This window comes from Onychomys torridus, chromosome 6 (genome assembly GCF_903995425.1).
Source record: "Onychomys torridus chromosome 6, mOncTor1.1, whole genome shotgun sequence".
In the NCBI taxonomy this organism is placed as follows: Eukaryota; Metazoa; Chordata; class Mammalia; order Rodentia; family Cricetidae; genus Onychomys; species Onychomys torridus.
Window position 1 is genome coordinate 39,625,462 of NC_050448.1, and position 18,618 is coordinate 39,644,079.

General features: G+C 36.7%; 1 protein-coding gene across 11 annotated transcripts in view; it reads left to right on the top strand.

Moving 5' to 3' along the window:
* Mbnl1 (muscleblind like splicing regulator 1) overlaps positions 1-9,820 on the top strand; it is a 115,773-nt gene extending 105,953 nt beyond the window's left edge. For 5 of the 11 annotated variants that reach the window (XM_036189503.1, XM_036189506.1, XM_036189508.1 and 2 more), the window contains 4 exons: positions 898-933; positions 1,622-1,716; positions 4,766-4,840; positions 6,449-9,820. In XM_036189503.1, coding sequence (XP_036045396.1) covers positions 898-933; positions 1,622-1,716; positions 4,766-4,822 — 188 coding nt within the window. In that variant the 3' untranslated portion in view covers positions 4,823-4,840; positions 6,449-9,820. The remainder of the gene's footprint in view (positions 1-897; positions 934-1,621; positions 1,717-4,765; positions 4,841-6,448) is intronic. The other 6 variants (XM_036189505.1, XM_036189507.1, XM_036189510.1 and 3 more) reach the window with 2 other exon arrangements.
* Positions 9,821-18,618: the final 8,798 nt, after the last annotated feature.

An 18,618-nucleotide genomic window follows, 5' to 3' on the forward strand; every position in this document is an offset into this window, starting at 1 on the left:
TCACACCTCTATGGACATGAGGGCTGAAGGCCCCACATGTGACATGTGCATCCTCATTATCTCCCACTCAGGGTTTTCATTGAAGTCTAATTAGCAAATTCTTGTATTTGAGTTTTTGTAAACTGGCTACTCTAAGAGGTCTTGAAGGTCTAAACTAGCACTGAAAATCAGCCTCTTTTGCCAGATGCCTACAGGTAAACTGGTTTTGAGATTCCAAAGAAATTATGCTCCCCCGCAATGCTTTTTCTGCATTTGAATTCTAAATGAAGAGTTTCCACTTTTTTGCATACTGTTTATTTATTGCTTGATAGCCCTCTGAATAAAGTTTCTGTCTGGATGGTCACAACCTCATTTGTGTCTGTATGGTTGCTGCTACAGTGAGCAGAGAAACAAAGCCTAGGAGTTTAAACTAGTTTCTGTTTCATTACATTGTCCAGTCAGTTTCGTGCATTGAGGTATTTAGCATTTTAATAATAAACACTTTCTAATTATTCAGGGTGTTCAGTCTAAAGAAAACATTGCATTCATTTGTCAGATTTGGAAGTAGCAAAGCAGTAAGATAGCAGCTAGATTAAAACAAAACATTACAGAATTTGTTTTAAATGAATTAAATAGGTTAAATTTTTCAGAAAGTACTCTATTTATAGGCTGCAGCTGAGAGAAACAAAGTATACCAGCACACAGTTAAACTGGCTTTTACTCTTCACTTGGGACTAGTTCTAACTGATCACTGTGCTACTGTATGATTTGATTGTGCTGACAGTTACATGCCACTGTTCCCGTAATAACAATTTTTCTTCTTTGTTCAAATGAATTTCCTAATTACACGTGTGATGGGATGTTTTAATTCTTTTCCCTTTTCAAATCCACCTTCCTGTTGCAATGCATGATGGGCAGGCTCAATATTGTGCATGACACCCGCTACAAGTGTTGGTAGGTGCCAGCTTTGTTTCTTGATTATCTTAAACCTACAGTGCATCTCACAGCCCCTCAAAATCCACTGCTAAGTTTAACGTTTATCTATTGGGCAAGTCCATTTCCTCTTTACTAACACCTGTCAATTAAATGCCAATTTCTATTTAATTGACATGGCCCCACATAAATGTTTTCTTTCCACACAAGTTCCCTTTAGTCACTATTAGTGGATTTTGATTGGACTATGAGTTCTGGTATATAAAAACAAGTCTATCTCATAAAAGTAATGACTGTATATTTTCATAAGAGTGAATAATAAAAAAAATTTTATTCAAATGGATAACTGTACATACAAAGTAAATACTTGTATTTTATTTATATTTTAATGTCTTTGAACACTATATAAAATTCTTGTTTTTTTAACTTAGCAAATTAAGCCTGTTTGTGTCAATTTTCTTGATTTAATGGTAACAAGCTTTTTCCCCCCACCCCTTTTTTTTTCTCTTTCATCCCTCCCTCCCCCTCTCTCCTTGGAATGTTGTCCTGCTTTGCGCTGTGATTGCATGTCACTCGCTGGTGATGATGTCCTGTCACATGGCTTCTTGCTATGATAAATACCATGCCCAATGATCTCCTCCATGTTGCCATGGTTTCCATATTGCTACACTCTTCTGTATGTTTGCTTATATGATTTTCCCTCCGAAAGTTCCCATGGTGCACGGTGCTACGCCAGCCACTGTGTCCGCAGCAACAACATCTGCCACAAGTGTTCCCTTCGCTGCAACAGCCACAGCCAACCAGGTTTGCTAATTTACAGCTTTGTTTCTTACAAACCAACTCTTAATAGGGCCCAGTCCAGCAGCCTAACGCACATGGATCTCCCATTGTGCTCAGTGGGAATCGTGTGGACGGGAGAGCTGTAGAGGGTGCTTTCCTGAGCATGGGGTTTCAAAGACACCTCTTGTTGGCCTACACATTCTTTCTATGACAAGCAGCCAATTGCTTTTATGCCATTTATAAGTGCTCCAAAATTGTTGCAGCTCCATTTCTGAAGCTACTAAACTGAGATTTACACAAGCAATTCTCATTTTTCTCAACCAATTGTGTAACTATTTTGGCCAACCAAAATGGAGGCAGTTACAAGGTTATTATCGAAGCATCTGACATATATATAGATTCTCAGTTTGTTCCTAAAGTCTTAATAAAAAGGAAAATATTAAAATGTATTCCTATGCCACAAATGACCACTCTTGTAAATAGAGTTGAAATATAATTTTTATAATTTTAGTAAGCAGATTGCCTATTAAAGTTACTTTTATATGCAGCATCTCTCCACTTTGATTCTTGTTGCTTTAAACGGAAAAGGAAATTAAGTGCTCTAGTTTATACAGTTAGCCTGCATGAATGAATGTTAGATTTAGGAAGGAAGAAACAAAAATCATGTATGATAAATGACAGATATCCTATGTTCATTGAAAGTATGGAGGATAAACAATATGAATTCTGCCAGGCAGTGGTGGCACACGCCTTTAATCCCAGCCCTTGGAGGCAGGAGGCAGGCAGATCTCTATGCACTTGAGACTGGCCTGGTTTACAGAGCAAATTTCAGGATAGCCAAGTTAGAATTATTTTGAGCAGATGGGATCTACTTAAATTTAAATTTTATAGATGAGAATGGACTGTTTGAACTAAAATAGTTATTTAAGGGATTTAAAGTTCAAAAAGAGCATTACTCCCACCAACATTTTCTGAATTTTCTTTAAAGGAAATACTTTCTGGCTCTGGATTAATTATGCTCACATTTCAGAAATAAATCTGGTCTTGAATATGCAGATATGCCTGTTATAAAGGCGCAGTTCAGTAAGGTTAGTAGTGTATGAAAGGACTAAACCAAGTTATGCATGTTCCACTGACAGAAGTTAGATGGAGTCTAGTGAGACTAAAAAGAATCCTTGTCAGATGGGATTCAGCATAGTGCCTTGGAGCAGGCAGACCACTAAGAGCCAGTAGTTACTGCTATACGAAGCATCCACCTTTTTTAAAATTTTTGTTTTCTCAATATATCATCTTCTGTTGATGAACTTTCAGCTATTAATACAGTCATTAAAAATGTTCAAGATCATAATGCCAAATGGATTTAATTTTAAGTTTCAGACAAGTCTTACATACTTCTTGGCCAAGAATCAGTTTTTCAGACTTATCAAAATACTCTTGGATTTATACTAACACATAAGACTCATTTACAAGAATGCTAGCTTGTGCATATGTGGCATGATAGTTTGGCAGAAATATCAATAGATTCAGTGCAATCCATTTATGGTGCACATCAATGATGCTGGAGTCTCCTGTATATACCATATATGACTGTAGAATTGCTGGTGTAAGCACAACTATAGCAAAGCAAATTCAAAATGCCCTTGGCCACTTGGGTTGTAGGGGACACTTTACTTTTTGCATTGTGCTGTGACCATTTCATGCATAATTCCCTGGGTCTTCATACTATTACTATTGTACAACCAAAGAAAAGGGAATGGATATATATATACACACATATATTATATCTACATATACATACTTATGTATATGCCTACAGTACATTAGCAATGCTGGAAATAGCTGATGCCACAAAATGCAGCCTGCATGCATGCAGAAGTTTATAGCTGGCCCTTCATCTGCATCGAGTGGTGTTGAAGGTCCTTGGTATGTTTCGACAGCCCCATCCTTGATGCTTCTACACTGTTGGGTGCAACATCCTGTCCTGCAGCAGCAGGAACAATGGTATGAGAAGCTTCATTATGCTTGGAGCACATTTTTGTGCCATTTGCCAATGCTGTAAAATTGTGTAAAATGTCAGCTGAGAAATGAAAATTAAAAGGAACATAGTGATATATACTCCAGACTGTGAATTATAGTTTTTAGCAGATTGAGACAGGCTAGGATATTTAAATTAAAACAACAAAAGCCTTCTTGTATGTGAGTTCATTGTTACCCCAACAAACCTTCTGAAATGGACTTAGTGTCATCATATAAAATCAGTTTAAACACAGTCAGCAGTTGCTTTGCTCAGGTTCACACAACCAGGAAACAAATCAGTGTTGTTAGAACCAACATCCCCAGGCCTCTGCTACACTCAACCTGAAGGGCTGCCTTGCCCACATTAGCAGCCTTTAATTGGGGGTTGAAAAAGAATGAAGTCACAGGTTTGATTTCACACTGAAAAAAGCAACCTCTGTACTGGTTTCTCACGGTGTTTTCTCCCAACTTCCCTGAGTCCTTGCCTATTTGAAATGCAATGTGATGTATAGCTGAGGTTCCAAAGTCAGTTCATGGACAAACCTGCTATCTTTCCTAGTTATTTTTTGAACTACTATTTTATAATTCACACCTGTTATATTTAATTTGGGTCAGAAGTTAAACACTTCAATCCGAATGAAAATGTTAGAAATTTGGTTGCACAAATTTAGGCAAGATATTTTTTACTCTTGGTTTCATTATCATTGCTAAGCATTTGAAACCACAAGGGTGTGTGCGTGTGTGCGTGTGTGTAGGCCAACAAAAAGGGCTTCTTTTAATAACTGCTCTGCATGAATTTTTGGTAGCTGTACTTCTCTTACTTTCTAAGTACTGGTAACATCCGTAGAATAATACTTAACACAAAGATTACAAGCAGTGAGGTGCTTCTCTGGCATTTGCGTTTATGTTAACTTAATGTCATGTTGACCAGATGAGGGCTGTCACCTCACAGCTGAATCTCACTGTTTTTTCAAAGTTTAATATTAAGATGTTTTCATCTCTTGGTGGTTGGCTTGCTTGCATGGATCATTCATTAAATAATTTTTTTATTTGCTAGATACCCATAATATCTGCCGAACATCTGACTAGCCACAAGTATGTTACCCAGATGTAGAGCTGTCGTCACAAAACAGTAAGTTTATTATGCAATATAATCACTCTATTTGTGGTTGGAATATGTTAATATTTAAAATATAAAGGAGAATCTATTTTCTCAGTTTTGTTTCATGTTACAAATAAATACAAGCATGAATAAAATATGACAAATATAATTAGAAGACATGAGTTAGGGTTTGATGAACTTTTCTTAAAGGTCTACAGACCAGCTATTTTTGTCTGTATGGAGCATTGCAGTTTCTGCTGCAAGTTCCCCACTTTGGTGTGAAAACACTTAGAGAATATATAAATAAGTAGATGTTTTCAAATTAGACAGTAGACTAGATTTGGCTCATAGGCAATCATTTGTTGACTGGGCATAGGTCATTAATTTTATTTTAATTATTATTTCACTCATTCCTATATGAAAATATATACCTACCTGTACCATGTATCACTGTGTACAGGATCAGTAGGGAACAATGGCTCTAACTATTAAATAACTTCATACACACACACACACACACACACACACACACACACACACACACACACGGAACCATTATTTATCAGTTGAATAGTTAGTAGTTCTAGACAGCTAGCTTAGTGATAATAGGATTCTGAAGATGCTACTGTTCCTCACAAAGGCTTGGGCTCTTGTGCTTGCTTTCTGTAACATTATTTTCAACACCTGCAAAATTGTCTATTTTTCATCCCTACAGGATGTTTATTCAATATATACACACTTAAGTTAGATCATACGTGTAGAAGCATGACAAGTACTTATATTTTCACATTTATAAAGAGCCATTTAAACCTCAGTCTGCCCAGTGAGAGGATGGTGGTTCTTTATTGCTTCTCTTCATATTTATTTGCTCATTGACATATTTGCAAGTCAAGTTTTGCAATGCTTTGTATTTGTTACCATGTCAATGATGTAATGACATAAATGATCTCTGAACTGTCTGCTAACATAAGAGAACTTTGAACGAGCTTCCTGTAAGGCAAAGATGTGGGGCTCCTCTTCTCAACAGCCATAGAAGAAAGCATTTGAAGGACAGTGAAGGTGTTGTGTGTATGTGGAGAATAAGGACCTTGCAGAAGGGACAGAGTCAGGTCTTCAGTGGTGGTTAGAAAACCAGGTTATGAGAATCCCCAGCAAGAGCCAGACACAGATAGATCCCAGAATAGAGAGAAAGGTAGGCAGAGTTTGAAATCCACTTGAGGAAAGATGTGCTACAGTCAACAGTCATTTAAGTTTTTTAAGCTCTTGCCAAGCAGTTCTGTCCAGGTATGGTGGTACACACTGTTAATCCCAGCACTTGGGGCTCAAAAATGAGTGAATTTCTGTATGTTAAGACCAGTCTGGTCTGCATAATGAGCTCCAGGGTAGGCAGGATACTATCACAGGGAGACCCTGTCTAAAAGGAAGAAAGGAGGGATAAAAAGCAGTTCCTTCATAGTTAATCAGATACATGGAATAAGGACATCACTTTGTTAGTTATAAGTTTAGAAGGAGTTTTTTGTCAGCATGGAATCTGTGTGTTGTTGTGTGTGTATGTTATGTATATCAACTATATATTTATTGAAAAATGCTTTAAAAAATTATGTGTTTTAACAAAGACTGTCTCTTTTCCCATTTTAGATCATACAAAGAGGAAAGGACAGTGTGCTTGGTTAGAGTAAGGACGACGTCATTAGCCATATTGTATATACCGTCAAGCAACACACACAAAAATCCCTCAGCCACAAGACATCCACATATTGCATGTTAACCAGAAGAAAAGACAACATGGGAACTTGCTGCACACTGATGCCTACACACTTTGTACATTCAATCGGTATTTGTGCTGAGGTGATATTCCTATCTAAAAGAACAACATTGTCTTTCTTTTGTAGCACAGAGTTATGCATTAAAATATGCATACATAATTAGTTTCCTATATATTCATGCCATCTTGAAAAGACAGACTATGGTGTAACCATGATTCTATTATGTATTGGTACGTCTGTAGACCAAGATATAATTTTTTAAAAATGAGTTTATTTCTTTCAAGGTTTACAAGTAACAAAGGTGCACCTTGTATTTAAAATTGCCATTAGAGCTGAGAGCGCGCATGCACAGTCATTTTTGTTTAAGAGTAATATTTTTACTGTAATAGATTGTAAGACGTGGTGAGGGAGGGATCTGACAGAGATGAATGTGCCAAGCAAAACCACAACTGTGTCTATGTTAAAGCACACCATGGCTTTAAGTACCATGTTGCTAAGGATTCTCATGAAGTGCCATAGACTGTCCATCAAACTAGAGTATTATTTCTTCAGTGTTATTATTCTCAGAGCCACGTTTTGTTGCTTATTCGCTAGTACTCATCAATCAAAGGGCACCATTCTTCTTTTCTTTTTCCTTTGTTGTTTTTGAAACCAAAGCTGTCTCAGAAATGGCCAACTTAACTTTACAGTAACAATAGACAGCACAACACACACTCAATACAGATAAACCTTCACATACTGGAGATATATATAATAGATATATAAAATTATTTTAATGCATTGTAGTGTAATATTTATGCATACTCTACTATATAACATGTTATTCAAAAGGGATATGCCATTTCTGAGACACAATAACAAAAAATGTTTGAGGAAATTATTTTGCTTCTATTTATAGCCTCTGTCAAAAGTCAAAAGACTATAAATGCTTTGCAGAAATGGTTTCACGTTTGCTTAAATGCTTCATCACAGTCACATTCAAAATAGTGACTCTAAACAAAGAGAACAGCACTGTCATCAGATGCATGATAAACCAAAATATGAAAATGGGAAATGTTTAATTAACCTAGTAATTGGGTGGGTTAAGTACATGGGTGAATTTTATATGTGATTCTTTTGTTCAGATTAACTGCTTATAGCCTTAGAAAGCCTTTTAAAAATTTTAAAAATAGATGTGCATTCAGTTTTTAAGAATGGATTCATCCAAAGGAATTCCCCTTTTTTGTGGTTTGGATGTTGCAGCTAGTAAAGGATATTTTTGCCCTGTTCAGCAGTTCTAAAAAATCGCTGAGTAGGGGCCAGGTCACTGGCAGTTCTAGTGTGGAATGGGAGAAGTGAGAGTTCCGTTATAGAACTTTCCATACTTCCAAGTTTACTGCAAGTTTTTATGCTTGAGAGAGATGCTTTCTAATATAAGACTGATGTGTTGATTTTACTGATTGTACTGTACATCTATTAAAGCCTTAGATTATTACATTACGGGTTGGAACCCATACCAATGTAATTTCAATCGTGTTAAGAGAGTAATGGTGACTTCACATGTTAGTATAGTTAGTTACATTATAGAATATTACTTATTTTTCTTGTTAAAATGTAGTTTTTCATTTCCTACATTTATTAGATTTTCATTTTCTATTAACAATTGAATACCATTTCAGTTTATAGACTATTGTTTTATTAGATTTTACCAATGAATTTTTCAAAATACAAAAAAAAATTAAAGTAGTTTTTCCTTCATAACATACTCAGTTTTAAATTACATGTAGTGTCATATGAATATCCGTATTATTGTTAACTAAATGATTTATATTTTACTGATTTAATATTACAGTGTAAGAATGTCAGTCATTGTTCTTGTCTAGTTTTCATTAAAAGAACAAAGATCTTTTATATGGATATCTTATAAATATATAATCATTGCTAAGTAAGAAGTTAAGTTGTTGCTATGGCAACAATCCTGGCAGACAATTGAGTAATATTTTGATGATTTATTTTGTTTGTAATTAGTTATTATGAGAAGATCTAGATCCTAGATATTAGAATAAAATTTATTTTCTACTGTATCCATTTCAAATGTTAAAGTATTGTTTAATATTTTTGAAATCCCTGAATATCAGGCCTTGTTATAAATAAGCTGCATAATCAATAAATAGAACAAGGGACTTTTTGTTGATAATCCAAATACTCAAAGTTTACGTAATGAGAATTTTAGCGTGTGTGCAAACTCTTGGGGGTTGATGATGCTGCAGTTTAGCATGTTGGGAAGTCTAGAGAGAAAGGTTGACTTTTTGCACTTCTGTATATAGTCAAAAGAGAGGAACCTGTATAATAACAAGATCTTATTTTGAATAAAAACGTCTATAATTACAAGGAGTTTTGTTAAGGCTAATGAAATGACAGACTGAGGAAAATTGCTTGCAAAAGTGGCACAGAGTTAGCACTCCATACCCTTCAGACACGTTGCTTTGCTTTCTGTGGACAGCTTGTAGTTTGCCAGGATTTTTCAGCTGGAAAGATTTGCCATCCTTCCAAGATCTCATGACTGACAAAACTCCATTGGGCCAAATCTGCCTGAAGATCATTACCAAAAATAGCAGGTACTTCAGCCATTAAGGTGAAATCATGGATCAGATATTCCTTACATTGTTTTCAAAACTACTGCATGTTTAAAACTTCAACAAAAAGAGAGGAAGAACTATGCTAAGGACATATATTACTCAAATCGGTTTCTGCAATTTCAGTGGTTTATTGTTCACAAAAGGAAATCTTCAAAACAAGTATTGACTTTCACAAAATTTAAACCATAAACAGGCAAACCAAACAGCACACCTGTAGTTGTTATGTGATTGTTTTTAATTGCTGTAGATCTTGTTCTTTCCGCAGGTGAAAAAAAGAAATTAAAATTTCACAATTTTGATTTTTCAACTCAGAAGCACTCAAAAGAGCAAAATGTGACAATGGCCACTTGTTTAATGACTTGGTTGCCCAGCCTTTACTCCAGCTGGCTCCTGATGTTGCACTTACCAGCAACCTGACCACTTTCATCTGCTGAAAGGACAAAGCGCTTGGTTTTACTATTATGTAATCACAACTTACTTTCTGCTTGTAGTTGCTTAAAATTATGTATTCTGTCTAGGGCTGCAATTTGTTTTATGCTTATTTTATTATTACTGCAGTAGTTGACTTTGCTGTATGGAAAAATAAAGTGAAATTGCCCTAATAAAACTTCTCTTTCTTAAGTATATTTGTGTATCTGAGATTGAGTAGTAAATTATTTCTCTGCATATCACATACATTACTTACACCTTCATGAACATAGGAATAAATTGGTTTTACAGGATAGCAGCCAAGGCAGATAATGCTTTCTGACCAGTCATCTCTTGATGCTGAGACTCTAAACTGAATGGATAACTGGTATTTGTCCAGTGCTTTCTAAAAGCTCTCACTCAGCCCACTTCTTCTAATGCTGTACTGATTTAAATGGTATATGAGGAAAATATATGTAAGTTTATAAAAAAGTTTTTCAATTCTAGATCTTTCTATTAAATAACTGTAATTTACTTGACTGATCCCACTGACTAGTACTGAGAATCAGATAGTCTGAGAGACGGTTTTATCAATAGGATAAATGGTTGCACTCAATTCAGAAGGACACAAAGTTTCTACACCTGGCTGAGCCACATTTGCATAACTCCTCAGCCCGTGAGTGTGTGTGTGTTGGTGTGTGTGTATGTGTATGATCCTGTGACTGTTTGAATTTGTTGACCAATAAATTGAAGTCTTAACAACACTACTAGTGATATGTGGAATCGCATCCCTGATAGTTGTGAAGAACAGTTCTAATTTGAAGAAACTGTGTTTCATCATTTAGTTTTATTACATGTTTGCTCTGGCCCTCAGTATTTGTCAAAGGATGCAGACTTCTCATTTGAAAGTTCATTTCTTTTTTTTTTGTTCAAAACTTATTTCAGGAATAATAATACTGATGATAAATGGAATATTTATTGTTGATTTGACCTATAGCTAACAGTTCTTTTAGTGGTTTGAGATCTCAACATATGCAACCATTCTGCATTACACTCATCAAAGAGGAAACTTCACAACTTTTCTGAATACCATTTAGAAAAAAAACCAAAAAACCAAACCTATGGGGCCTGGAGACATGGCTCAGCAGTTTAGAACACAGGCTTCTCTTCCAAAGGACCTGGGTCCAATTCCCAGCATCTACATGGCAGCTCACAACTGTCTACAACTCCAACTCCAGGGGACCTGACACCCTCACACAGACATGCATTCAGTCAAAACACCAATACACATAAAATAAAAATAAATTATTATAATAAAAAAAGCTAGTTCTCTCTAGTCTCTCAGGTATCATCAGTTTTTTTGTTAACAACAACAGCAACAATCCCCCTCCCTTTTTTTTTTTTTTTTGGTTTTTTGCGACAGGGTTTCTCTGTATAGCCTGGTTTTCCTGGGACTTGCTCTGTAGACCAGGCTGGCCTCAGACTCAGAGATCCACCTGCCTCTGCCTCCTGAGTGCTGGGATTAAAGGTGTGCACCACCACCGCCTGGCCAAACAATTTATTTTTATTGTTTTACTTACATATGTGTTTGTTTGACTGTGAGTGTATGCCACATGTATGTGAGTGCCTTTGAAAGCTGGACAAAGATGCCAGTTCTCTGGGAGCTATAGTTCCAGACAGTTGTGGATGCTGGGAACTGCACTCAGGTCCTCTCAACCATTGAGCCATCTCTCCAAACCCTATTTCAGGTATATTTTAATTGAATGAAAATACTATAACAAAAATCCATTTTAACATTTGCATTACTCCACATGAAGCTGTACTCTGTCACGACAGCAAATGAGTGTACTGAAAAATCTCATGTAATATTTTCTCCTCTAAACATCATTTAGAAATCATTATTAATAAGGAGTCTGTTGAAAGTCTTCAGTTCGTGGGGTGCCCTTTGCTAGGTACCAACTCTTACACATATGGAAATAACAAAATCATTTGCTAAATCCCGTAATTCATCACACATACAAGGGGTTAAGTTTGTACTCTGGAATGGCCCTGAAGTTTGGCAGCACATGATAGTGTGCAATCTTTCTGAGACACTGGAATGGTAGTCTTCTTCATACAGATGTAAAAGAGCCTGTGGAACGCAGCAACACAATGTTGATATTTTTCTGTTTGTTAGCTCCATTCACTGAAGGGTCTGACAATCACTTTCATGTTTGAGGCAGTCTGCTATATCTTTGGGAGAATATCTATGTTATAATTATACTTAAGAATTTGGAGACTTTTGAAAGCTTAGGATATATTCATTCTAAATGTACAAAACACAGCAAATTACCATCATGAAGTAGAAAAAAAATATGTGAAATGTCAGAGGACCTGCTTTGAACTCAATTGACAGTGCCAAAATGCCGCACTGAAATGACTTTATTATGGCCCCAGTGTAATTACCATACTTAGCCAGCCTTTGACACTGTCCACAGCATTTGAGGTGTCCACTCCCTGGTCATGTTTATCCAGGGCCACACTGAATAGCAGCTCCCCTCCAAAGTTCTCAAGAGGGCAGCAGCTATCACAGGGCCTGTGGAACACCAAGAAAGCAGTGGCCAGGTTGAGGCTGGGGCTCAGGAACTCCTCTCAAACTCTGCTGTCAAACTCCCTTGTGAAGGGAAAGATGGGAATGCCTCATCGAGGCTGTGCCACAAAGATTGATAAGAACTGAAACCACAGTGGGCAAACACCATAAAATGTTTACTGTTAAGATGTGCAGAACTTGTTAGCTAGCTTCTCTGGAGCTGTGGGTTATAGTCTATATCCTTTACATCTAGTATCCACTCATGAGTGGGCACATACCATGTTTGGCCTTCTGAGTCTGGGTTACCTCACTCAGGATACTTTCTAGTTCCATCCATTTGCCTGCAAATTTCATGATGTCATTGTTTTTTACTGCTGAGTAGTATTTCATTGTGTATATGTACCACGTTTTCTTAATCCATTCTTAGGTCAAGGGGCATTTCCAGGTACTGGCTATTATGAATGATGCTGCTACAACATAGTTGATTATGTGTCCTTGTGGTATGATTGAGCATTCCTTGGGTGTATGCCTAAGAGTGGTATAGCTGGGTCTTGAGGAAGATTGATTCCCAACTTTCTGAGATTCCACCAGATGGATTTCCAAAGTGGCTGTACAAGTTTGCCCTTCCACCAACAGTGGCAGAGTGTTTCCCTTGCTTCACAGGCTCTGCTGACTCCCCATGGGAGGCCTACTTTGTTTTTGTTTTGTTTTGTTTTGTTTTGTTTTGTTTTGTTTTGTTTTCGAGACAGGGTTTCTCTGTGTAGTTTTGGTGCCTGTCCTGTATCTCAATCTGTAGACCAGGCTGGTCTTGAACTCATAGAGATCTTCTGCCTGGCTCTGCCTCCCGAGTGCTGGGATTAAAGGCATGCACCACCACCACCTGGCTGGCCTTACCTTCTTGTAGGAGGGAATGGGTGTGGGTTGGGGGGGAAGGCTGGAGGGACATGAGGAGGGAAGAGGGGGATCTGTGATTAGTATGTAAAATGAATAAAAAAATTTCTTAATTAAAAAAAGAGTCTCTACTTCAGTAATTTAGGAACAAGGGTACAGACATTGCAGGAGAGTCAGCTTTCTAGATTTTGCTGCAGTATGGAATTGTTTCCAGGATCTTTAAAGCATAGATACTTACTTCCACAGAAGCCTGGTTTAATTGCTATGGAGGAAACTCATAGGATGACATCTATAAAGTAAAAGGTACCTAGCATAGAGCAAGTAATGATAATGGTAACAAGGATGGCTAATTTTAATTTATCTGTTTTGCGAGCCTCCCACTTGACGTTAAACATTCCATCCTACTTTTGGGGTCACCGTTGCCTTTTTTCTCCAGCCAGACACACATACACTGCCCCCTCCACTTGTGCCATTTGTAGTTCTGTCCTTGTTCAGTACCACACCACAGCACATCTCCTGTACTGCATCCCTTCCGGTGGAGTTTCAAAACTACGGCCAAAGCCACTTGTCCTAATTTTCATTGAATGTATAATTCCTGTCCCAGCTGGATAGAATAACAGACCATGCCTAACCCCTGTCAGATTGAAAGTAACCACTCAGAAACGTGTAGCCTTTATGTTTGACCCTTTAAATTTTTAATAATATAGTCAACATCAAACAATAAATGTATCACCATGCATATTGTGCTATTAAATGTATTTGAAATATGGCAGCATCTAAGTAGCATGAATACACTTAAATATATGTGTCTGCTTATTTGAGTGTGTGCAAGATTGAACCCAGGACCTTGTGAATGCTACTAGGCAAGTACTCCTGATCTCAAACTCTACCTGCTATATGTTTTATTTTAAATGTTTAAATTAGCAATGACTTAGCTCAAGGAACATATTATCTGACAATATGCTATGGACTGTGCTATATATATTCTTAGATACACCAGCAAATGGTAAGAACCTTATGATATGGTTAATGCAAAGCAAACAAACGATATACTTTGTACTTTTTCTGACTACATGATTATCCTGTTTTCCCATCTCCAACACCAGTCTCAGTCTTGTTAACTGCAAAGTAACTTAAATAAGATTAAGTAACAACTACCTTTCCTTCTTCAGTGGAATAACAATATCCTTAAAACTCATTGATCATTAAAAATAGCCTACTCACACACATGTATATATAAAAGAAAATCATTATTGTGCACACATGTAATTACAGTGCTCGGGCTGAAATGGGTGAATTTGAGGCTATATACCAGCAGCATGTAAAAGAAATACTACTGCAGAAGTTTTTAAATGAAATTTGTTTTCAACTAAGGCATACAAAATAAAACTTTTATATACCATAAGGAACTGATATTTTTAATGTGTACATTTGTTAATGGAAAACCAATTTAAACATGTAGTGCCTCAACATTTTTCATTTCTTTACAAGGAAAACGTGTTCACAATGCTTTCTTCTAGCCTTTTAGACCTACAGTACATAATTGTTCTCTGCTACCACACCCTAGGGCTGTTTCCTGATAATTGTAGCATTTTTGTTAAAGAAAAAGCAAGGAATACTGTTCTTTTCAGTAACTAGAAATTTTAGCGCATTGCTTATTCATGGAGCATTTTTTTAATTTACTCGTTAACATGAAAAAGCAATTTTAAAGTAAGATTATGATACCTTGAATTTACAAGTTTTTGAATTTTTGCCTTTCACTTTCTTTTTAGTAAACCTTTAAAAAGTCTTTAGTAAACCTTGCTTTTATAAAAAACCTTTTTGTTATTCTTTTGCTTCTTTTTACTTTGAATTCATATAATTTTTTTCCTTTAGAACATTTTTCCATTTAAGTGAGTCAGTTCTTTAAATTTTGATTTTTTTAATGATAAAATAAAGCTTTACTTAATGTTGAGAAGGGATCCAAAACATTGTATAAAATTAGTTATTTTAATGATGAAAACTAAAAGCCTGTTCTTAATCTTAACCTGTAGTCTTAATTATCTGTGATGGTGATGTGTTTCCTTGTTACTGTCTTCCTTTGTTCATATTTAGAGTACCTATTCCTAGTTTAAATTAGCACATTAAATTATTTATGCAGATAGTTGTCTCTTCATCTTCCCACCTCAAAAAGATACTTTCCATCAACAGAATTAGATACATCCACTTACAATAATTTTCACAAAAAATCAGTCATGTAAAATGATGTGTGAAGATTTGAGAGCAGGAAAGAATGGTAACGTGGGGTATGAGAGCAAGTATTCTCAAAGATGACATTGAGGAGAGAGTTTTGAATGAAGTAAAAGGGACATAATATGGCATGACATCACACTGTGTGCCATCTTTGCTGTGGAACACTGACTCATCTTTCCTGTCATATTATGTGCCACAGAATCCAGGAACATTCTCTTAACTTCTGATGAAGCCTGGTAGAAAGATGGAAAATTAAGGGCCATAGAGAAGAGAGGGGACCCCTCCTCTTGGATCGCACTGGCTGAGATTCAAAAAAGTGCATACAACTGATGAAATCACCTATAAAGATTGCCGTCATAAAGACACTACTCCTTTATTCTGGCATTTCAAATAGAATGTAAAACAGCTAATTACTCAGGCCTAGGGCCAGAAGTGCATGGAGTTTAACCTCATCTACACTCCAGTCCCATCTGTAAACCTAAACACTATACATCATAAAGAATATTGTACTTTCATAAGGTGAAAAATATTCCTAAACCAGCTCATTTTTTTTACTTAAACTTTGTTTAAATATCGATCATGGTTGTGAATTATGTCCTTTGAGCTATCTAAGTTCAAAAACCACACAGTGATTTGTCCAACATGAACAAGACCTTGTGTTCAATCTAAAGTACCATAAAAACAAAACCAAACAAACCATAAATAAAGCATATTGTCTCTTGATAAATTCCAACTCTTCTTTGTGCTCACTCATCCTGGAATTCTTGTCTTAAGTAAATATCAAAATTCTGGATGGGGGAGATAGCTCAATAGATAAAATGCTTGCTATATAAACATTTAAATTGGAATTTTGATTCCTCAGGAGCACATAAATATTCAGGGAGTGTTAAGAGACTAAGGCTTAGAACCCTACCACTGGCCGCACTCTATGGTAAAAAGGGTATTGAGACTGGACCTGACCTTCACCTGATCTTCAGTCACCCTAGGAAGTCAGGAAAGGCACTGAGACTTAAAACTGACCCCACCACAGATCATCCTGTGAGGCCAACGAGTTTACCAAGACTTCCTCCAGAAGCCAGCCCCCACCCAGCTCTCTGTTGATCATTGCCTTTTGTAACTACTTCTTGTCTATAGTCTATCCAAGATCAGTAGAACAGGGTGTCTGAAGCTTTTCACCCTTTCTCTTCCTCTTTACTCTTTTTTATACATTTTTCAAATAACATAGGCTTCCCTGGTATACAAGAACTCTGTTACTCAGGCTCTGGAGTGATTGAACTCTTCTGCTTTATTTGAATGTATAATGTCACTCCTTTTTTTCCAGTTTACCATCACCCAAACTTCGTACAGCCTACTCTCAGTTTGTTGTTGCCTCTACCATTTCCACTTCTATGCACACAATCTGCTTGACTTCCTACCTAGCAATTAAATAATCAGTAATCAGTAATCCCATTTCGTTTCTTTTTCCTTAATTTCTTCACTCATACCTGCAGTAACCAATAGACTATTGTTCACAGCACTATCAATATTCTCTTACTCCCAAAAACAATTGGTCCTTAAGGAGTAGCTGAGTTGTATTAAACTACTACTACATTTCATGGCTATAGCAGAATACTCTTGACTCTCAGGGGAGGTCTGGACTATAGCCTGGTGTTCTGAACATCAATATAAAAGAAGAAAGAATCACCTCAATCCTACTGGACCCTCTCTACCTAATATCTCTAACATTGCAAACAACTCCACTGAAAGAAGAAAGGAGACTGTGGGGGGACCTGCCCCCACTTTTCCCCAGAGTACTCTTGAGTAGGGAGAAGTAAGAAATATTTAGATAAAATATAGAGGGGAGAGAGACAGATAGAAACACAGATAGCCTCAGGAGAGCCTGGATCCTTATCTACTGCCCCTTCTGGCTTTTCTAAAGGGCTATTTATAGAAATGCCAAATGGTGGAGCGAAAGACTTCCCCCTAGCACAGCCAAGTGCACCTGGTAACCATGCAGATGCTTAATCCATGGCCTTATGCAGCCTTGCTGGGTAAAGCAAGCTCAGATCTCACTAGGAAACCTTTGTGAGCTCCCACAGGAGACCTGTATTGAAAAAGAAGAGAAAAATAATTTAGCCAGTGATCTAATCCCAGATAAACTCAGGTGGGCAAATACTAGCACATGAAATATAGAATGTAAGATCATATGTCTTCTTCAAAAGTTACAAATTCTACAGCAACTCCCCATGGGAGAGCATTAAATGGAACTCTAGAGACACTAATCAAAAGAACAATTATAAATGTGTTGAAAGATGTCAGAGAAGATGTGAATGAACTCAATGAGTTCCAAGAGAATACAAACAGATGAATGAAGTAAGGTAGTCAATTACAGATATGAAAATAGAATTTAATAAAGAGAAGTGCTTAAAAAAGGAAGTGTAATAGGATGGAAATGAAAATTCAGTTAGTCATGAAACATTCAGTGGAAAGCTTTCCCATGGGAATTGATCATTATAGAAGACAAAGTTGTCATAGCTTGAAGACAAGGTTGAGGAATCAGATCAAGTAGTGACAATGTGTGTGTGTGTGTGTGTGTGTGTGTGTGTGTGTGTGTGTGTGTGTGTGTTTAATGCATGCAGAAGCCGGTGATGTCACTCACTTAACAGAGTGCCTGTCTAGCATGTATGGAACTCCTGGTTTCATCAGCACCTAAGAAAAATGGATGGCATTAACCTGTAAGTAACTGCTCAGGCAAGAGGATCAGAAGTTCAGGGTAATTCTCAGCTATATAGTGAGTTTAAAGTCAGCCTAGACTATGTGAAACTCTGTTTCAAAAAACTAATAAATGAAAAAATATGAATAAGACATGAAAAAAATGAATAAGTAGAACACACAAGATCTTTAGGATATCATGAAAAGAGACAATTACAAATTATGAAAATAAAATGGAAATAATTATATGCAAACAGCATAGAAATTATTTTCAATAATTTCATAGAAGAAAACTTTCATGATTTAGGGAAAGAGATATCTATTTACATATAAAAAGCACACAAAGATCTGGGCAGTGGTGGTACACACCTTTAGTCTTTACTCCCAGCACACAGGAGGCTGAGGCAGGTGGATCTCTGTGACTTCAAAACCAGCCTGGTCTACAGAGTGATTTCCAGGACAGCTATAGTTGTTACACAGAGAAACTGTCTCAAACAAGCAAGCAAACAAACATGGCCAGAAAAGCTGCTCCACATGTCATATCATAGTCAAAACTCTGAATATACAGGAGGAAAAAGGTGCAAGAAAGAAGGTCCACACACCATACAAAGGCTATCCCTTTAGGATAGCAAC